The 23,340-nt window shown below is 36.0% G+C and overlaps 1 protein-coding gene across 3 annotated transcripts in view; it reads left to right on the top strand.

Annotated features, from left to right (window-relative positions):
• Positions 1 to 18,246, top strand: part of rap1gds1 (RAP1, GTP-GDP dissociation stimulator 1) — a 56,546-nt gene extending 38,300 nt beyond the window's left edge. For all 3 annotated transcript variants that reach the window (XM_048186047.1, XM_048186048.1, XM_048186046.1), the window contains 7 exons: positions 2,953 to 3,084; positions 3,169 to 3,303; positions 3,391 to 3,516; positions 7,220 to 7,359; positions 8,435 to 8,561; positions 12,966 to 13,094; positions 17,456 to 18,246. In XM_048186047.1, coding sequence (XP_048042004.1) covers positions 2,953 to 3,084; positions 3,169 to 3,303; positions 3,391 to 3,516; positions 7,220 to 7,359; positions 8,435 to 8,561; positions 12,966 to 13,094; positions 17,456 to 17,583 — 917 coding nt within the window. In that variant the 3' untranslated portion in view covers positions 17,584 to 18,246. The remainder of the gene's footprint in view (positions 1 to 2,952; positions 3,085 to 3,168; positions 3,304 to 3,390; positions 3,517 to 7,219; positions 7,360 to 8,434; positions 8,562 to 12,965; positions 13,095 to 17,455) is intronic.
• The last annotated feature ends 5,094 nt before the right edge of the window (positions 18,247 to 23,340 follow it).

The following is a 23,340-nucleotide window of genomic DNA, read 5'->3' as shown; positions in this document are numbered from 1 at the left end:
TTAAAATGACTTTCAATGAATGGGTTGCACTTGAATACTGAGACTTTTCCAACCTCGCATACACTACTGTTCAAAAGTTAGGGGTCGGTAAGATTTTTAAATGTTTCTTATTACATAAAATTGTGAAATATTATTACAATTTAAAATAACTGTTTTCTATTTGAATATATTTTAAAATGTAATTTATTCCTGTGATGCAAAGCTGAATTTTCAGCATGATCCTTCAGAAATCATTCTAATATGCTGATTTTCTGCTCAAGAAATGTTTCTTGTTTTTATCAGTGTTGAAAACAGTTGTGCTGGTTAATATTTTGTGAAAATAAAAAGAGTCAAGATTCTATGATGAGTAATAGAAAAAAAAACTGCATTTAATTGAAATGTAAATGTCACTTTTTATGGATTTAATACATCCTTGCTGATTAAAAGTATTAAGTTCTTTAAGAAAGTATTACTTAGCCCAAACTTTTGAAGAGTAATGTATATTCTTTCATTACAAATATGATAATTATCCAGTTTGTACTGTAAATTGCATTTCTCTCAGCTCTTCATTACAAAGAAGTCAGGAAGTTTTTTGGTTCACATTCCATATGACATTTATTAGCCATACTGCTATAAATATGAAGTAAAAATGGATTAAAAGATTTTTGATTGAATTTCCTTTCAGTTAAATTAACTCTTTACACTCATTTTCTCTAAATCTGAGCATAGTTGAGCCAAACTGTCTGCTACAGGGCAGATTATAGTTTAAGAAACATGATTTTCACTCAAAACTCAATTTTGTCTTGCTTTTTGTCATGTGCCATAAGTTCACTGCACTTTCTGCTGAAAAAAAAAACAGCTGATCTGTGATATATTATCACAACCATCCAAAACCTAGTGGTTCATTGAATCGTTTAACCTAGTTGGTGTCCAGCTTAAAGGGTTAGTTCACCCAAAAATGAAAATTATGTCATTTATTACTCACCCTCAGGGATGGGCAGTATTTCTGATACATGTATTTCAAATACGTATTTCAAATACAAAATAGTATTTTGTAATTTGTATTTGATAGGGTTGATGAAAATGGCCTTGTATTTTGTATCAAAATACTTTAGTGTTTTGTATTTTTGTAGTTTTAAAATACTGTAAAATACTTTACATGATGACATCATAAATATACGGCCTCTGATTGGTGCATACTCAGTAGTTTTGCCCAGACTTGTTGAGATCCGAACAGAAAATTGATCCGTATGGAAAAAGGTGGTCAAAAATCGTGCAGGCTGCCAGCTTTCCATAATTTTTTTTGCAGAAATTGCTATAATTTTTAACAGTTCATGTGAAGTTGTGGTGTTTGTTTTAGTAGCCCAAACTAAATAGTTATAGGCTAATTTATAATAGAAACTAGTTGCTACGAATACATTCAAATTACAACAAATTACTTGTTTGTCATTGTGTCAGTGTTTCTGATGCAAAGTAGGCCCTTTTTTACCAAACACCAAGTAAATAAATTAGAATACAATTATATGAGACATTTGCAATTGTTAAACATTAAAATGTTTACTTTAAAACTAACCTTCATTTGGGAGATCACAGGGATATTTGAATATTTGATCTGTTAAAGCCACAATGTCAAGTCATCTTCATTTATATAGCGCTTTTCACAATACACATTGTCTCAAAACAGCTTCACAGTGACAATAGGAAAATTATTATCGAGCTAAAGGTTGGTTTTAGATTGAATCACGTGTACATTTTGTGTGTACATTTTCGCCACTGGAAGTTGCTTATTCAGTCGCTTATCCTTGATTTTGCGGAATCGTGGGATGTGTTGTCTTCACGTCTACAGCCGGTGGAAAAGAATCAGGATGGGACTTGGTCAGAAATCATGTTCATGGATCAGATTAACGTTACTGTAGTATGAAGCAGGGATAGATCAAATAGGCCAACTGATGGAAGGTTTGCGAAGAAATTTCATGCTCCCTTGTAAAAGTATTTTTTAGTATTTTTAAAATACAAAAGTACTGTAGTTTATTTTGATACATGGTGTGGCTACTGTATTTTGTAGTTTATTTTGATACACTTAAAATTAAGGTATTTGGTATTTTATTTTAAAATACATTTTGATGTATTTTTGCCCAACCCTGCTCACCCTCATGTCCTTCCACACCCGTAAGACCTTTGTTCATCTTCAGAACACAAATTAAGATTTTTTTTTAATGAAATCCAAGAAGTATATGACGTCCATAAACAGCAATTTAACCACCACTTTCAAGTTCCAAAAAGGTACTAAAGACATTGTTAAAACCGTTGACGTGATTACAGTGGTTCAACCTCAATGTCATGAAGCATCGAGAATACATTTGTGCACAAAAACAAAACACAAATAACGACTTTAATTCTCATATGCGGTTTACGTTCAGCGCTACCAGGTTCTGCTTCAGAACAACGGCTCAGTATTGGCAGGCTCCTGCTTCAGCATCACACACATATGTCGAGCTGCTCATGTGAATAGCGTCAGCCAATACTGAATCGCCGTTCTGACGTAGAACCTGGAAGCGCTGAACGTAAACAGCGTATGAGAATGACACAGAAGGGAAGATTTTATTGAATAAAGTCATTGTTTTTGTTTTTTTGTGCACAAAAAGTATTCTCATCGCTTCATAACATTAAGGTTGAACCACTGTAATCACGTCAACGGTTTTAACGATGTCTTTAGTACCCTTCTGGACCTTGAAAGTGGTGGTTAAATTGCAGTCTATGGACGAGTCATATACCTCTCGGATTTCATCAAAAATACCTCAATTTGTGTTCTGAAGGTCTTACGGGTGTGGAACGACATGAGGGTGAGTAATTAATGACACAATTTTCATTTTTGGGTGAACTAACCCTTTAAAGGCATTGTAATTTGTCTTATTCTCTCCTTTAATGTATTTGTGTTGTGTTTGCAGTCACGTGTGATGTGTTTTCTTGTAGATGAGTCGATGCAGAAGCTGTTTGAGGGTGGTAAAGGCAGCGTGTTTCAGAGGGTTCTCTCATGGGTGCCCTCCAACAACCACCAGCTCCAGCTAGCGGGAGCGCTCGCCATCGCTAACTTTGCCCGCAATGGTATGACATCAGCCCTACAACAACTTGCAGGATCATGTAATCACTGTGTTGAGAAGATTTGTGAATAAGTGTTTTTGTTTACAGATGGAAACTGCATCCACATGGTAGACACTGGTATTGTACAGAAGCTTCTTGAGCTGTTAGACAGACACGTTGAAGAGGGGAACGTCACGGTGCAGCACGCCGCCCTCAGCGCTCTGAGGAACCTGGCCATTCCAGGTCAGTCTGAAATTTCACTCAATCATTGAATGATTCACCAACCTCTGCATAAAACTAAATCTGCTTAATTTCCCCTCTCTTCTCCAGTGGTCAACAAGTCTAAGATGCTCTTGGCTGGTGTGTCGGATGTAGTGCTGAAGTTCCTGAAATCAGAGATGCCACCAGTCCAGTTCAAGCTCCTGGGAACATTACGGATGCTCATCGACACACAGGGTATTTATTAACCTCCCACGATTCAGAGAACAAAACATGATTACACTTTATTTTAAGGTGATGTAGTTACATTGTAATTACTAGTACTGAGTAATAGTAATACATTACATATACTTACTATAGAGCTAAGGTTAGGGTTTGGTTTAGGGTTACTGTTATTACTATAGTAAGTACTTGTAGTAACATGTAACTACCTCACCTTAAAATAAAGTGTAACCCAAAACATTTTTAAAAAATCTACCAATAGTCCCGCCCCAGAATCATGCCTGTGTTGCTGTGCTGAACTAGTTGTGGTGCTCAAATTAAAATTTTGTGTTAAAATTACATATAATTTGGACTATATATAAACTTAAAAACAGCATGAAATGTTGATGTTTCATTAGGGGGTGGGGCATTGCCTTTCTAAAGAGAATTTGATTGGACACAAATGTGGCCACGCCCATGAGTATAGGATGAGTCATCAATATTTTTGGTTCGTTTTTTTTTCTGGAAAAGAAAAACTGCATTCTAATGTATTTCACTGTTGTTGTAGTTAGCAGCTAACTGAAATTAAATAAATTTAGGGTGATTACTAAAACTAAAACTGAAATAAAAATAAATAGAGGGCGCAGCTCAAACAAACCTTTCAGTTGTGCTGCCATTCTGGATTAAAGAAGAATAGGATACAGGAGAAGAAGTTCTAGTTCTTATTTCTAAATCTAATCTAAAGTATTTTTTGCTTATTAGTATGGTTGAATTAGGTATATGAAGGTCAGCAGCAAAGACATTGGATAATAATTTAGATTAAATACAGAAAGTATATTTGTGTAATTTAATGTAGTTAATTATTACAGGTTTGCAAAAATTCTGAGATTGCATTTCACTGTTTTTATTCATTTTGAGGAATACTGAATGATTCTGTGCAAGTGAGATGAGTAAATGCATGTTCACATTTAGTCTAGAACTACAATAACCATTATGCTTACACAGCGTACACAACACCCTCTGCACTTTATTTCTCTCAACATGGGGACAACAAGTCAGTTAATAAATGTGAAAAAGTAACTTGCGTTACTTATTTAAAAAAGTAACTTAGATATTTTGTTGTAAATTGAAAAAGTATTGCGTTACTTTACTAGTTACTTGAAAAAGTAATCTGATTACGTAACTCAAGTTACTTGTAATGCGTTACCCCCAACACTGATTATAACATCAAATGTCTGTTAAAGTTCCCTGTAGTCAATAATTGTATCCCTTAAAACTCATCTTTGATCATCAAAATGACTATTTAAATGTTTTTTTCCTGCCTTAAAATAGCTTGAATGTAACTCTACACCCTTGCTTCATCTATGAATATGCTAATTAGCCTCCACTCACTCGCACGAGCTCAGTGACCCTCTCGGTCAACCTACTGAGGTAAACGCTGCACAATGGTATCGCTTTTTACTACGTCGGACACGATGGTAATTAATTTGATTAGCCTTTTGCTTGGATACTTTATCAAACGGCTAATAATGTGTTGCTAATTTTACACAAACCATGTTCCTGTTCTTCATCTCAGAGTCAGACAGCTGCCTTCTAACAATCAGCATCCTTACAAACACTTTGAACAACATCTGTGGAGAAAGCCATATAGTTCATCATAACATCGCAATATACATCATACACCCGCCATATTGCTAAATCTACCCGATTTTTCATATCAACAGAAAAATATATTGTTGTCCCTGCCCACTGGTGTTCAGTTGATGAGCAGCGAGTGATCTAAAGTAGGCCTAGTTGTTTACGATAAGATTGTGATAATAACAAGATTGTGATGCCACGCAGACGTTGTGCTGTTCCTGGCTGTGAAAAACATCATTTTTGCATAAGCTGTCGAACGATCCCAATGTCAGAGAAAAATGGATTTCGTTTATTTTTAATGAACATCCTAGTCACATCAGTGAAATACAAGACTGGCTTTGCCCAAAAACTTTTGTTCAAAGATCAGGAATAAACTGTTCTGGAATCAGCAAGGACCCCGTAAACTGCAAGTAACATATTTCATTTTTAAACCGGTAATGACAGTTAAATTCATAATGAAGAATCCTAGTATTTTTACTTCAAAGAACGCTCTCTTTACAATGGCCGAAGCTGTCAATCACGCAGTGCGAGTTTATCTGGACACTTGACAAAACTCCCTGTTACAGTGGCACTCTTACACTACATAATGAATCTCTTACTGTATTTAAATCGACTTCGCATTGTTAGTTATGGTGAAAGCATTTCACGAGAGTGTGAAATTGCGTTGCAACGACAAGATCACTGCATTCACGCAATCAATAGATAGGAATAGATCTAAATATAATGCAATAATCAATATTTTTCACGATTTGTTAATCTCGACAGCTGTAATAGTAAAAATGTGGTAAAAATATTTGAAAGGATCACAGCAGTGGGCGTTTACACTGAAGTCTCACCGCAGACACGCCCCTTAAAACAGAATGTTCAAATAAGAGGGCTAAAATCAGGGTAGCAAATAGCCATTTATTTCTAAATTATGACAATTTTTGATGTAAAAATCATATTAACACTATAAGTTCACCTCAGGAAACATTCTAAAATAATTTAAAAATCCATTTCATGACCCCTTTAAAGAGAAAATACTCAGCAATGGTGTTGACTCATGAATTTGCACATGGTTTGTCTTAAAGCGTGTTAAAAACACCACATAGACATATAAACAACATTAAAATCTTGATTTTCACAACAGGCGGACTTTAAAAGTTAGCATTTAGATGGACTGAAATGAACAGACTAACAAACACAGTTCCTTTTAATTAAAATTTATAAGCTTACAAATCCTTGTATGCTTTACAGGTGTTTAGCTCAGTTAAAGACAGCGTGTGTCATTTCATCTCCAGTTCGAGCTCGTCCCAGCTGCTGCCGCACAGCAGTTAGTCTCTGATATTAAGCGAGCAGAGGATCGATGGCACTCTGTCATTTAAAAACTATGGATCTGCAGATAAGGGATCCGCCGTGGATGAATTTGCATTGTCTTTCAATGGCAGCAGTCCAGCCGTGTTAGCTTTCAGTGACAGCTTGGGTTTAAAATGAATATTCCTGGGTAAATAAACTGAAATACAACTTAAGCTGTATCGACAGCATCTGTGTCATGCTGTCAGTTACCACAGACTTGTCTCTCAGTTTGAAAAATCAAGTAAAAACCACCTAGAAAACAAGTGCACAGCATTAAAAATATGAAACTGCTATAATGTTTAGAAAGTATAATGGGTTATATTTTACAATAAGGTTCAGTTTGTTAAAAGGTGTTGGATATTGCATCAAGTATCATATAACTAACAATGAACTACTTTGTATATATAACCATGTGATATTTCAGTTTTTCTTTTTTAATAAATCTGCAAAAATGTCAACAATTCTGTGTTTTTCTGTCAATATGGGGTGCTGTGTGTACATTAATGAGGAAAAAAATGAACTTAAATGATTTTAGCAAATGGCTGCAATATAACAAAGAGTGAAAAATTTAAGGGGGTCTGAATACTTTCCGTACCCACTGTGTGTGTATGTGTGTGTGTGTGTATATATATATATATATAAATAATATATGTGTATGTGTATGTGTGTGTGTGTGTGTGTGTGTGTGTGTGTGTTGTAGCATGTGCTCTATGGTGGTTTGTGTTTTGTGTTAGGTAGATTGTTTAGCACTGTCTATGTGTTGCAGCTGATGCAGCAGAGCAGCTGGGAACAAACGCAAAGCTGGTGAAACGTTTGGTGGAGTGGTGTGAAGCGAAAGACCACGCCGGAGTGATGGGAGAGTCCAACCGCCTGCTGTCCGCTCTCATACGACACAGCAAGTCAAAGGTCTCACACTCTCGCACTTCATTCTCTCACTCATTTCAGTAGCTATGTTTCCATCCACCTATTTTTATGTGAATTGTGAGATATCGGAAAAAAAAAACGCTGGATGGAAACACCAAGATGCACATCATTTCTAAAAATGTGCATCAAAAATGTATGCTCTCAATTGAGGCTGATCATTTTTATATCATTTTTAAACTACGATTGAAACACATTAACCAAATAAATCCCTCAATGCACAACAAAAAACTCACGTGACTTTGCCTCAACAGTGGATGTGACTGGATAACTTGAACTAACAGGCGGACCAGTCGCATTGCACTGCAAATGTTGGTTTGGTCGTTCTGAAATGCATCAGCCAAAGTCCTGTCATCAAAATTATTTGGTTTAATTCCCTCTCAGAAGTGTCTCTCATGATTTGCATTCCCAAACACAAGGAATCCAAACACAAGAGAACATGACAGCGTTTATTGCGTTGCGTATTGAGTCATTTATGGAAAAAGAGCCACAGTGGCTTCCCCAATTGCAGCAATTTCCATTTTTAATTCGATATTTTGCACCAGTTTCCCAGGAAGTGACGATTTTGTTTTCTTGAACACATGGGATGGTAAACGCTGCTTTATTCGCAAATGTTTAATGCAATTTTGAGCATAAGTTAAATTTGCAACTTTGGATGGAAATGGCTGGTGATGCTTGGATGATTCTGGTGATGCTTTGCATCATCACACACCGTGTCTTAACCGGGCTTGACACGACTTTGCAGCGAGTAGTAACTCCCATCTCTACTATGTAAATCTTTTGTTGTTCTAACCGGATTTGACTGCGACTAGGATTGCACTATAGTTTCAACGAAACATGTATTATGTCTATAATAAACATCAAATATGTTCTGACTGGTTCCGATTTTGTTGTTTCATGACTGGGTCATAGAGTCATGGTGTTACATGGGAAATGGTTCAGAAATTTCATTCGACACACGACTTAGTACATCAAAGGAATTGTGTTATTGCAGCCAAATTTTTCCATCACAGATTCATGTCCTCTGGAATGTTCTGACTGCTTTTTTCTTTCTGAATAGGATGTGGTCCGAACAGTCATACAAGGTGCAGGTGTTAAGCACTTGGTAACCATGGCGACGAGTGAACACATGATCATGCAGAATGAAGCGCTGGTGGCCTTGGGTCTCATAGCAGCACTAGATCTGGGTAAAAATCAATTATTACTGTATGTTACATAAATCTGTACTGAGACACTGACACATTTGAATGTCTTCAGCAGGGTGAATTCACATAAACTATTGTCTATATACTATATAGTAATATTTATGAATATGTTAAATTATCTTTTATTTTTATAGTTTCATTTTCATATTTTAAATTTAGTTTTAGTCATTTTGTTATGCACTTTTTTAATTTTTATTTTATTGTTTTATTTCTGTTTAGCTTGATTGTTTTTATATTTAAGTTTTAGTCATTTTAGTACTTCAGTTGGTTTCAATTAGTGTCGTCTAAATGTCATTTTAAGTTTAAGTTTTCATCTAATATTTATATTTTCTTTCAGCTTATTTCATTTACGAAAAAATGTTATTTAATGGTTTTAGTTTTAGTTAAAGGTGCAATATGTAAGAATTTTGCAGTAAAATATCCAAAAACCACTAGGCCAGTGTTATATATTTTGTTCACTTGAGTACTTACAATATCCCAAATGTTTTCAACTATTTGTAAATTGTGAGAAATTTGCAGTTTTAACCAAGACTCCTGGACGTGTGAGGAGTCGCCTGTCAATTGCGTCATACCCTGCGTTACCCTCAGTTTCCGGTTTTATTTTGTAGAAACCATGGAAACACCAAAGACGCTTTAACATATTACATGTTTTATTAGACAAGGGAACAACTGTTTGGTTACGTTTATAGACAGAAAAACTAATTGTTGTTATATAGCTCAACACGTTTAGTCTTATTGTTCAAATCTAATTTTCTTGATTTATTTATTTTTTTTTTTTTGCAAGTACCATGCTTTACTATTTTACTAAACTAAATTTTACTACTACTAAAAACACTATTTTGTGAAGTAGCTAACATAGCATAATCAGATGCAGCTTTATTTTTAGTAACTGTAATACAGCATTTTCTCCATCATACAATACGTTTTAAAATTGAATTGCATGCCATTTATCAACACAAGCCATCCAGCATTTATTAATATGCTAATCTAATATTGATCTATCTTACTGCAGTGTGTAACAGCGTCTCACAGCAGCCGCCAAGCGAACGCACAGAGTAACGTTATAACATCATTTTCAACACACTCAAATGTATCTAATATGATAAACAGAGCTGCGTTACCTTATACTCCTGACCGGAAAAGCGGATGCGGCGCAGGCAACTGTGACATAATAAAAGTTCCTCTGCTTGTGAGGCGTGTTGCTCAATCGCTCCAGCGGCCTCGTTCAGCTCCCACAACACTCGCTCCTGCTCTGCGTCATACTACAGTAACGTTAATAATTGACTCCATGAACATGATTTCTTCCCGAGTCCTATCCCGATTGTTTCCACCGGCTGTGAGGTGAAGACCACGTCCCAAGATTCCGCGCTCAAACTTGGCATCATCAAGCTACGCCTTTGTTTTGAACAGGCCTCTAGCGAGCTCTAGACAGAAAATATTACATATTGCACCTTTAAAGGGGCTCTATGTAAGATTTTTACTTTAATAAAGCATAAAAATACCCCAATATGTTTGCAGATATTTAGGAAACATGCCAAGTTCACCTACATGTTTCTCAGAAAAACATTGCTACAGCCAAATATTCTACTTTGAAAATGTGCTTTCCGTGTCGGAATGTCTGTTTTTGTTTTGGTCTGTGCGAAACCTTGTGCTGCAGTTTATCCAATAGTATTTCGACATCACAGGTTGCCAGTTGGCGGAAAACACAGCGTATTACAACCATGGAAACCAGCAAACGAACTGGGTCAGAGAATCGGGCAATAACATCAGCTGCGCGTTCTCGCTCTCTTCTCTGTCACGGTGAAGTGACACACACCCGCGGGGGTGCCTCCTCTCTCTCTCGTCTCATTCGCTCCGGTTAAGTAGTGCTTGTATTGCGCATAATTTTAGTCATTCCCGCAGGTTTCGCGGTCACACCAAAAGCGAGCACACCACTGGCGAGTCTTAACATAATGCGAGTCTCGCAATCTTGGCGAGTACACAGATAAACACAGTCAGTTTTGAATCGTTAAATAGCTAAGAAAGTGAACTCATGTTGTGTGTAACAGTATTGGGTCCGTTGAACACCGTTCATAGACTCTTAAAGGGACAGCAGTCCAATATCCCTGCTGCTGTCTGTCATGTTAATCAATGAAACAAAAGGCAAAAAAAAAAAAAATCACTTTCTTCTCTTGACTGAATACATTGTATAACTTTAATGGTAAGAATTATTTGCAATAAAGACTACAGAAATTAAGGTCACCAATGCAAAATAACACAATGTGTTATTTTACATTTGATTACTTTGATTTCTGTAGTATTTCTTACCTAAATAAAAACCCAGTTAACCCGAAAAACTTAGTTTCATAGCTCTCTTTATTCTATTGCATTTATTTGAGCTGTTTATATTTTATTACTGACTTTTAATTGTTTTTTTGATGAAAATAAAACTCTGCATTGAAGAAAAGTAGATTTTTGTTTGTATATGTTGTCATTTATAGTTCTTAGAAAGAAAATCGGAATCTGCAAAAAATAGGGATCGGCCGATCACACTAACAAAAAATCGGAAATCGAAATCAGCCAAGAAAATTGCAATCGTTGCATCTCTACTAAAAAGCCTCTGAATCCATCTAAATATCTCTATGAACAACAGCATATCTAAACCAATCAACTCATCAATAAATCAACTCATCAGCTTACAGTGTGTAAGTCTCCTCAGCTTTCATTGTCAATTGCGCTCCCTATTGTTGCTGGCAACCATATGCTGTAAAAGCTGGCAACCAGCGTCTTTGAACGAGGGGGCGGGCCAAACAATATTTTGAATTTGGACTGCAGTACCTATTTTGAACACTGGGTGTCATTATTACATAGAGCCCCTTTAACAATAACAACACTGGTAAACTGGGTTACATTTGTCTTTGACAAAAAAGGCAAAAGAGTCCAAATTTAACTGAATTTACTGTATTTGATTGTAATATTTAGAAAATACCTGTTTGAATGAAAATACATTTTATGTATATTTATCTTCCAAAACTATTTTCATGCGTTTAATTTGCCTGGCAAGGCCAGACTGATATATATTCTACAAGATATATCAGTCTGGTCAGTCTGCCATCTGTCGCGATTCGAGTCAACTCCAAAACGTACCGACGAATCAGATTCATTTATTTCAGTGACGCAAACAGCATCACTCTAGTGCGGCGAAAGTCCCTTCAATATCAACAAAGACTGCACACGGGAGACCCGAGAGTTTGTTCTATTCAGCCGTGAATTCAGTTTTAAATGACCAAAAACACATTAATTATTTACTTTTCGCTGTTGACTCTCTTGTCGCTTTGCTAACGTCATATCCGCCCTTCTCTGATTGGTTTACTCCGCTTCCTGTTTGCTCGGATTTGCTCCGCCCTAGAAATCGAATTGATTCACTGCCCGACCAGACTCATCCGCTGGTACAGTGGTGAGGCTGGATTTTCCAGGCAAGTGTTTAATGGGGCTTTATGTAAGAAGTTTTATGTATTAATCACTTTTCTATTGCCAATGTGTGAACAGCTTATAATGAAACTTAAAAAATGAGACCTTCCCCGACTTCCTACTGCAGATTGTCTATGAAAGCCTGAAAACTGATTTTATGTGAAGGACTCGTGACATTCAAATTCAAAATCCAAAGGATGTGATGTTACACACACTTCCGAGAGCCTCTCTTGCATTCAGTGACACATGAAACGAACGCTTATACAATGTTCAGGATAATGCCAAAAGAGCCATTCTGTATTTTACTGTCAATGTGTCATGCAAAGAAAAGGGATTCATTCAAACTATAGTCTCACAGATCTATATAGTCTATAGTCTCAGATATACTTTGTAATCAAATCTAACATAACAGTGTAATTTTAATTACTTCATCTGTCGTCATGATGCCAGTGAATTTCAGAACTGGGGCAAACATATCCACATCGCTATGATCAGATGCTTTCTTAACTGCTGTTTTCTTCCCGGTGTCATTTTTGTTGTGTGTTTATTTTGTTATTGAGAGGAATAAGTGCAGCGCATATTTTACATATTCATTTCTAAACATCGCTCTCAGCAGTGCGGACAGGGTCAGGATGTTTCGTTAACAGTATATCACTGCAAAGGTTTTTTCAACTTATCGAAGAACTAAAAAGAATTTTGTTGTGAGTATATCAGTTCAGTCTCTTGTACGCCACGTGTGCACAAATGCAAGTATGAGCAATAAGTTGCTGCCTGCAGTTCACTTAACAACCACCGGTGTCAGTAATAACAAGGGTTTCTGAATTCTACCTATTGCCCCTTTAAGCCTTTAGTGAGATAAGGTCATTCATTCAGGTTTGTCCAAATGTTTTCTGCTCAGAACTTTTAACCTGAGTCACCTCATGGCTTTGATTTCAGACTGTGCAGAGAAGGACTTTGTCAGCTCCAATCTGGTGCAGGTTCTACACAAACTACTGACAGATGAGCACAGTGCACCAGAGATCAAATACAACTCCATGATTCTCATCTGCTCCATCATGGGATCAGGTGAGTCAAGAGATCACAGAAACAAACGACTCAGCACGTTCACAAGTGTAGGAATGATTGAACCAAAAGAAGACTGAAACTACACTTAAACAGCATTATTATTGCTAACGAAAACTATTTGAAATATAATATAAATATTAGATGGGAAAAACTTAGAAATGTTAGAAAATTAGAAATGTTGCCTTAGCAGTTAACTGAAATAAGTTTAATTAAATAACTTCAATAAATGTACTTATTTTTGGTTAAAAATGATCCAAAATCAATTATTGAGCTAGTACATAACCAATCAGTGTTTAAAACTATCTCCTTACCTTAGCTTGATTCACGACGGTAAGCTTCAGATAATGTTTTATAATCTGAGTGATACTGGTAGGAATTTGCGGGAAATACGAATTTGCTGACGTTTGTCTAAGCAGAAAGGAGTCCTGGCTAGTAAGCTATATCGCATATTGCCTCTTCTTACAGCAGTTGGACTGTATTTAAACTTGAAATGGTGGCTTGTAATCCAGAAAGTTCAAAACGATTATCATCGACAACTGTGGTAAAAAATAAAAGACTTCGGACTGCGGAGAGCCTACAGTAAAAAAAAGGGAAAGCGACCAGGCTCGTGCAAAAACAAGAATAAATGTCAGCAGTGCTTTTTAAAGGTGGCATGACCTAAACACATAGCTGCACCTCAAAACATTCGATTCATCCATGCTGAGGAGCCATGCCGAAGCGCAATCCACTTAAAGGGTTAGTTCACCCAAAAATGAAAATTATGTCATTAATGACTCGCCCTCATGTGGTTCCAAACCCGTAAGACCTCCGTTCATCTTCAGAACACAGTTTAAGATATTTTAGATTTAGTCCGAGAGCTTTCTGTCCCTCCATTGAAAATGTTTGTACGGTAGACTGTCCATGTCCAGAAAGGTAATAAAAACATCATCAAAGTAGTCCATGTGGGTTAGTTAGAATTTGTTGAAGCATTGAAAATACATTTTGGTCCAAAAATAACAAAAACTACGACTTTATTCAGCATTGTATTCTCTTCCGGGTCTGTTGTCAATCCGCGTTCGCGACTCCGCAGTGACGCTGCTGACGTGTTATCTGGTGCGCCCGAGCTTCGTTTAGAGTCTGAGGGAGACGCACGCTGTATTCAAGCTATTCTACATTGTTTGTATTTTGGTATTGCTATATTTTTTAAAATGGTGCGTAAGTGTGCATGTCGCGGATGTCCTAATCGCCAAAAACAACCACGGCGACGTAAAAGTGCGTTACCAATGCCGACAGATGAAAGGATTCAATGGAATCAATTCAATGGAATCAATTCAATGGATAGGATTCTGGAAGAGAAGACAATGCTGAATAAAGTCGTAGTTTTTGTTATTTTTGGACCAAAATGTATTTTCAATGCTTCAACAAATTCTAACTAACCCACATGGACTACTTTGATGATGTTTTTATTACCTTTCTGGACATGGACAGTCTACTGTACATACATTTTCAATGGAGAGACAGAAAGCTCTCGGAATAAATCTAAAATATCTTAAACTGTGTTCCGAAGATGAACGGAGTCATTAATGAGTCATTAATGACATTATTTTCATTTTTGGGTGAACTAACCCTTTAATTAATATTTCTCAGTACTTAAATGCTTAATTACACTGTAACAAAGATTATGCCTTTTTACAAAGTCTTGATTTTGTTTTTGGGGTCTACTACAATAGGTTTTCATGCTTGAATTTTCAAAAAAACATTTTTCACGCGTTTGACATTATTGCAGCACCTCTCTTCCCAGTCTGTCAGTAACGCTCCATTTAGTTCCTGTCGCTATGAAGCCCCTCCTTCTGAAAAGCACCATGTGCTCTGATTGGTCACTGGACCAGTGTGTTGTGATTGGTCAACATCTTCATACATGTTTGAGAAATTTCACACCCCTTATTGTAACTGCGAGTTTCAACATATAACTAACGCAATTCAACTAGACCCTGCCCCTTTATTTTGTGTATGCCTTAGGTGGGAATTATTTGAGGAATATTGTGATGTATTCATTCCCAAGAGAAAACTTGAGTAGAATAACTCCCTTTGGAGTGACTTTATAACTTTGCAGACCTTTTTCATGCTCATACTGCAACATTACACTCTAAAAAATCATTATAGGATCCCTTTAAAATAAAGTGTAAACCAATGTTAACATTTGTTATTCCATTTTTTTTTTTTTTTTTTTTTAAATGTCTTTGTAATGTTAGTAAATAGGGGTGTGACAAGATCAAAATGTGACATTCGAGGTGAAAATCTGTCTCGTGATATTGTCATGATGGAGTGTGAGGGTGAATTTAGGATAGAATATGCCACCACTACATTTCCATTATGCCTTCATTGACATTTTGCTTTTTATAGAAATAAAAAACATTTAATTCAGTTCAGTCCCTTCCAGCTCATCCAACAGGAGCTGCAGAGTCGTATGTAGTGCAACAGGAATCAGAATTCATTGATGACATGATGAGAGTGTCGAGATGACTGACAAGACTGTGGCGGAGGATTCGTTGCACAACAGAGCCTAAGTGTCTGATAAATGTCTTGGTCTTGTAGAATGCGCGCTCCCTATTCACAGAGTATGCGCGATCACAAAAGTAAAACGCAAGCGCACATTCAAACGTGATTTCAATAAGTGGCTCTCTGATGCATGCAAATATCTCCCAATATGAAGCTATCTTAAAGGTCCCGTTCTTCGTGATCCCATGTTTCAAACTTTAGTTAGTGTGTAATGTTGTTGTTAGAGTATAAATAAAATCTGTACAATTTTAAAGCTCAAAGTTCAATGCCAAGCTAGATATTTTATTTAACAGAAGTCGCCTACATCGAACGGCCAGTTTGGACTACATCCCTCTACTTCCTTCTTTAATGACGTCACTAAAACAGTTTTTTGACTAACCTCCGCCCACAGGAATACACAAAAAAGGGGGCGTGGTCTTGTTGCGCTCCCACGGAGAAGAGCAAGAGTTGCGTTTGTAGAGTGTGTTTGTCGCCATGTCGTCGAAACGCTGTTATTTTCATCCCGCAGTCCAATCACCTTTGTTTGGCCTTCCCAGGGACGCTGTACTTAGAGATCAATGGTTACAATTTATGTTTAACTCGGTTCCCGAAAATTATAATCCACATGTAAAACTATGTGCAGCACACGTTATGGTAAGAGGCGTGACCTTTCCGGGCAAGGTTCGCTAAGCTGCTGTCGAATCACAACACAGGAACCGCTGGCACAATCAGAACTCGTTACGTATTTCTGAAGGAGGGACTTCATAGAACAAGGAAGTCATCAGCCCGTTTTTATGGCAGTGGAAACAGCGGTATACAGATAAGTAAATTATGTGAAAAATACTGTGTTTTTTTTTACACGCGAAACATGAACACATGTTATACTGCACACTATAAACACAATCAAAGCTTCAAAAAACCACGAAAAACGGGACCTTTAAGGCCTGTACACACCGGGACGAATATCACCAGTGTTTTTCGAGACGTTTTTCGTGTTCATACCCAAGCGATTTTCGCAGAGTGAACGTGCAAATTCACTCCCTCACAGTATATGGCGCGTGTTCTTAACGGTAGTGCAAATAAACATTTACAATATTAATAAAGTTAAAGAAGATAAAAATGCAGATATAAAATGGCATATATATGACATATGAGAGATGGTAGTCAGAAACGGTAGTGCAAATAAGTCACAATAACAGTAGTGCAAGTGAACTGTAGTGCAAATAAACATTTATGAAATAGACATTCTCAACTATATTTCTTGAATGTAAAAGAAAGAAAAAAACAGTAAAAATACAGAAATAATACACATCTATTGGTGTGGCCAAGAACTGGCAGAGCACCCAAAGTTTGTAGGGGTCTTCCTCTTCGTCGTCTTGGTATCAATGTGTGCTCGGCAAGACCGTTTTGTGCTTGAGCGCCACTGTAACTTCAGCAGCTCCAGGCACATGATCAAAAGCGCCACTCTCATTGGTCTGCCAGTTTTTAACGCGGCGCGTCAAACCAAAGAAAACGAACCCGAGGCGTTTTTTCAAAAATGACGCTTTTACGCCTCGCGTTTTTCGCGTCGGTGTGCACACTCACATTGGCGCCCTTTGTTTAGTCACGAGGCGTTAAACGTCGCCGATAATCGCGCGCGATATTTGTCCCGGTGTGTACAGGCCTTTAACCTCGGCTGTGTATTTGTATCCATCTCTTAGCTCTGTATCATGCTTGAAGAAAAATTTGGTCTCTATATAAGTAAAAAGTGTTGCAAATGTTGTTTCATGTGCCAAACTAAGCTCTCATGAATCAATTTATTCCATTTGAATGGTTGATTTGTGTGTTTTGTCCTCTTGCCTTAGAGCCGCTTCACAAAGAAGTGCAGAGCTTGGCCTTCATCGACGTGGTCTCCGGTCTCCGCTCGCATGAGAACAAGACGGTGGCCCACCAGGCCTCTCTCACAGAGCAAAGGTTAACAGCACAGAGCTAAAAGACTCTTTCACACCATCTCCTCCTTGCCTGCTTCCCCTCACACACATATCTCTCGTTGTCATGTGCCAAGCTGTTGTCCCTCTGCATTCCCTGCTACAGACTCTGAAAGCCCTCTGTTTGCTTCAAGCATGCAGAGACGCGTTACCCAAAGGCGGCCATACTTTATAGACAGCCTTCTGCAATAGATTCATACCCGAACTGCAAAATATTTTTAAAAGACCATAGCTGTGATTACAAAAAACCCCCATGAAATTCACCTGTAAAACCATTAAAGGGTTAGTTCACCCAAAAATGAAAATTGTCATCATTTACTCACCCTCATGTCGTTCAAACCCGTAAGACTTTCGCTCATCTTCACACAAATTAAGATAAGTCTGAGAGATTTCTGTCCCTCCACTGAAAGTATATCCACCTAAAACTCTGATGCTTCAAAATTTAATCCAAATCTTCTGAAGAGATATGATCGCTTTATGTGATGAACAGATTTATTTTAGGCTTTTTTCCACATATAAATCAGAAAACATTCATAGAGCACTCAAATATGGTAAACGGAAGCTCAACCGAACCTGCTTGATGCACGAGAACAAACCTCATTGGTTCTCAAACATGCTGCGGAACACATGAGAATGAACCTCATTGGTTCTCACACATCAAGCAAGCATTCTTGAGCTTCTGTTTACCATATTTGATAAGCTCAATGATCAGTGTTTATATGTGAATAAAAGCCTAAATTAAATCTATTTTATCATGGATTATCTCTTTATGAACATTTTGAAGCGTCTTTGGGTGAATATGCTTTCAATGGAGGGACAGAAATCTCTCAGATTTCATTAAAAATATCTTTATTTATGTTTCAAAGATGAGCGAAAGTCATACGGGTTTGGAGCGACATGAGGGTGAGTAAATGATGACTGAATTTTCATTTTTGGCTGACCTATCCCTTTAAGTGGAAATAAGAATAGAACAACATGTATGTTGGCCGTGGAAATAGAGCAGTTGTGCTTTCATGACATGTAAAATCACACATACCAACCGAATTGTGCATGTTTTTTTTTTTTTTTTTTTAAATCGTCTGGTTTGTTGATGTATCTGTGTTCAGCTATTCAAGCCACGCCCATATGATATGCCCCGCCTCCTCCTCCTGCTTACTAATTTACATAGAAGAGTAGAGATCAAATGTGTTTGTACTGTATAGGGCACCTCTGGACCAGCATGGACCTTTTCATATTTTGCCTCCTGGTCCTTGTGCCATCCACGATCCATATCTTTACTGGAAAGAGCTAATTCCATATCATTAGTCGAAAAATCGTTGGTTATTGTCATATGGATGTATGAAGAAGTGATACATCTTGGTACCAAGGACTAAAGTTGAAACGTTCAATGATTTTGATTATTTCAGGCCGGTGTACACCTCATCCAAGAAAGCGACGTCTTTATAACATAGTATCAATAACACATTCCTGATCAGGAAATGACTAGCATGACTGCCAGTACGCCATTAGCACACACATACTAGACTTCATGGCAGATAACTGAGACATGTAAGGGCTGGGACGGGTTATGTGTGTAGCTGATACCACCACAGTTACGCCGAGTAATAATGTCTCAGACGACACACTCTTTGTGAATGTTTCTTTCGAGAAAGTGTCTTTTTTTTTTTTTTTTGCATGTGGAGCTGCCTGTCCTCCTTTCCATCCTCTCCAGTATCCTCCGAACATGCACCTCCTCGCATGTTCGATACTGTTAAAATCACTGTTATGTGGCCATTTTATGGCAGGTAAATAAGTTCTTATTTATCATATTTGTACCACATGGCAATCCAATATATCTACAGTAGGAACCGTACAAATATAAATGGAAATAATTGTTGTAAATGTCATTGAACTGTACATTTCAAAGATTTAAACTTATTAAAACAATTGCTGGTGACAAATTTATGCTCTGGTTCTGCCTTTCCTTCTTGTCAAAGTTACATTCTATCAAGCATGTTCATATTAGAGTGGAAATAGTTTATTAAATGTTGAAATGAAAGAGTTGAGCGAGCTGCTCACTGAGCAGATTAATCATACACTGCAGTGGACTTTTATTCAATTGTATAAATCTTTAGGTTGAATAAAAACTCCCTCGCTCTTTTTCATTTCGATGTCTAGAGGTGAATAATGTGATTTGAGAGAGTGGATTGAATCCGCAGAAGCACTAGTGATGCATTGTGGTTTAAGACAAAATCTATCAGTGTCAAAAAGGATCTAAACGGTCTAAACAGGCTTTAATAAAACAGCAGGTACTTTTTGTTGTGTATATATTTAAATTAAAAAAAATACATTGATGAACACATGCAAGGTATATATTTTTTATATACAGTAAAATATGGAAGCCCATTCTACCACATAAGGAATAAATCATGCTTTGGTAAATCATAAGACAAGTCATAATTATGACATAACTCGAAATGAGATAAGTTGAAATTGACACTGTCAAAGCTATATAATAAAAAATTGAAATTATGAAATAAAAAGTAAAAATTGATAGTCTTTTGACATAAGTCGAAATTAAGTCAAATATGAGATAAAGTTGAAACTGACACGCTTAAGTCAAAGCTATATAATAAAAACTCAATTACAACATAAAAAGTAAAAATTATGAATCATGACAAGTTGAAATTGATAGTCAAAGCTATATAATAAAAACTTGAAATTATACAAAAAGTAAAAATTATGATAGTCTTGACATAAAAAGTCAAAATGATGACGTCATACTTATGAGATAAAAAGTTGAAATTGACACACTGTCAAAGCTATATAATAACATGAAATTGATATAAAAAGTAAAAATTATGAGAGTCATATGACATACATCGAAATTATGACACAAGTCATAAATTAGATAAAAAGTTAAAACTGACACACTGTCAAAGCTATATAATAAAAACTCCAAATTACTACATAAAAAGTAAAAATTATGAGAGTCATGACATAAAAAGTCGAAATTATGACTTGTCAAATATGATAAAAAGTTGAAATTGATAGTCAAAGCTATATAATAAAAACTTGAAATTATCATACAAAAAGTAAAAATTGATAGTCTTTTGACATAAGTCGAAATTATGACAAATCAAATATGAGATAAAGTTGAAATTGACACACTTAAGTCAAAGCTATATAATAAAAACTTAAAATTATGACATAAAAAGTAAAAAATTGAGATGGTCATTTGACTTGTCAAAATTAAGACGTGTCAAATATATAAACTTGAAATTACGACAAAAAGTAAAAATTATGAGAGTCATATGACATAAATCGAAATTATGACACAAGTCATAAATGAGATAAAAGGTTGAAACTGACACTCAAGTCAAAGCTATATAACTTGAAATTGATATAAAAAGTAAAAATTATGAGATAATTCATAACAAAAAGTCAACATAAGATTAGGTTTATATATATATATATATATATATATATAGTAAAATATGGAAGCCCATTCTACCACATAAGGAAAAAAGTCATAATTAAAAATGATACTGTCATAATTATGATAAAAAGTTGAAATTATTTAAAAAGAAAAATTGAGTAATTTGAAAAAAAGTCAAAATTAACACTCTAAGCCATAGCTATGAGATAAAAACTCTAAATTGTGACAAACTGAGTCAAAGCTATGAGATAAAAACTCAAAATTAACACAAAAATATGAGTCATATGACATAAAAAGTTGAAATTATGTGCCAATTATGAGATAAAAAGTCTAAATGGACACACTAAGCCATAGCTATGAGATAACTTGAAATTGACAAAATTTTATGTGACAGCTATGACATCGAAATTATGATGTCAATTATGAGAAAAGGTCATACTGTAGCTATGAGATAAAAACTGGAAATTATTACATAAAAAGTAAAAATATATCATAAGTCGTAATTATGACAAAGTCAACATTATAAGTCAAAATTATGTCAAAAATGACTCAATTTTGCTTTTTATCTCATGATTTTAACTTATGTCATATGTCAAACTGTATGTTATTTTCTAATGTGGCTGAAATAGGCATGCATAAGTATACCTTATCTGTGTGTATAGAGGATACAGAGTAGATTAAACTGCCGTTTCAATATGAGTACCAGTGTAACTGTTAACAGTTACAGTTAAATTACTGTTACACTATTTGTTGCTGAAGGGATTCTGAATTAATATTCACTATTTTTTAAAGATTTTTAAGGTTAAATGGTAACGTACGACAAAAAAACGTACCCACTACAATGTTGAGAAATAATTTATTGAAAATGTTTGTTCTTATTGCTGGAGCATCAAGTAAATATGACACAGAGCCTAAAAGACTGTCATTATTAATATCATCACACCTCCAGTACACGCTCTCCCTTCTTTTTGAAAGCATGAAAACATTTGAAATGCTTTGTAATTGTAAGATCTACATCAGGCTGACCTTAAAAGAAAATCGAGACATAACAATGTTAAAATCACTTTTAGTGAAGTACAATTACATACGAGTGCTACATAGTGTGTTACAGAGTGTTACACCATCCAGCTGTGTTGGCATTGTAAAAGTGCTAAAATATCACTCCGATATTTACAACAACCTGCAACAAACAAGCTTCTGATTAGTCCATACATTACAGAAAAATACTGTCACGGTACGTTTTTCTCTTTAATCAGAAATTGTTTGTGAAAGATAGACATCTGAATAAGAAATGCTCTCTAATTTGTTAGTGCAAGGACACCATTTTACAAAAACAAAAAGAAATGTTAATGACTTCCTGACTTAAGCTGCAAGAATATGCTTGCTTCAAATATTCTGAAGTGTGAAATGTAATGTGCAACTTAAGTGCATAAATGAACCAGTGTTAAGAGGATAAACTTGAACAAAAAATATTGGCAATGAGAGAGAAACTCCCTCACTGACCTTCAGACACACGCAGAGCTTCACATTGTCCCACAGAGATGATTGAGTGCCGGGCACACAGAAGTAGCGCTGCAAACAATTTCCCATCACAGACCGAGTTTTAGTCTATTTTTATCCGTCATTGTCTGATTGTTAGAATTATTTAGGCCTAGATGTTTATCATAGAATCTTGGTCAATATTTATAGTTTCAATAATGTGTTTTTTGTTAAGTATAATGTTTGATACATCAGGCTTTTATGGCTCATATAGTATGACATAGTGAGAATATGGAGCTCTACTAGAGGAGAAAAAACATCTCAATTTCATCCGGAGCCCAAACTAAGCAAAAATATGCAGTTTGGTGCATTTATATGGACAAAAAGATGAAAATGCTAATAGCTTGTAATGTAAGTCAATGAGATCTTTCTAACAGTATGAAAGGCTACTTGCATAAAATGCATATATCAGTTGTCACTCTAAATCTGCCAATAATATGTATTAGTAAGATAATATTTAAAGGAGTCATGAACTGCATTGTTTTATTGTTTTAGAATGTTTCCCGGGGTGCACTTATAATGTTAGTATGATTTTTACATCAAAAATGGTCATAATTTAGAAATAAAAGGCATTTTCCTTCCCTTATTTGAATGCTCTGTTATAAGGGGAGGGTCTGCTGTGAGACTTCGGTGTAAACGCCCACTGCTGCGATTGGCTAACATCTTCGCCAATGAAATAGCCAAGTATTACTCTCTCGAAAACTTATAGCACGTTTTTACTATTACAGCTCTCAAGGTTAACTAATCGTGAAAAGTGTTGATTATAGCATTACATTTAGATCGTGGCATGAAAGGTTGCAGTGAT

This window comes from Megalobrama amblycephala, linkage group LG3, assembly GCF_018812025.1.
Source record: "Megalobrama amblycephala isolate DHTTF-2021 linkage group LG3, ASM1881202v1, whole genome shotgun sequence".
In the NCBI taxonomy this organism is placed as follows: domain Eukaryota; kingdom Metazoa; phylum Chordata; class Actinopteri; order Cypriniformes; family Xenocyprididae; genus Megalobrama; species Megalobrama amblycephala.
This window is presented reverse-complemented; position numbering and strand designations above follow the sequence as displayed.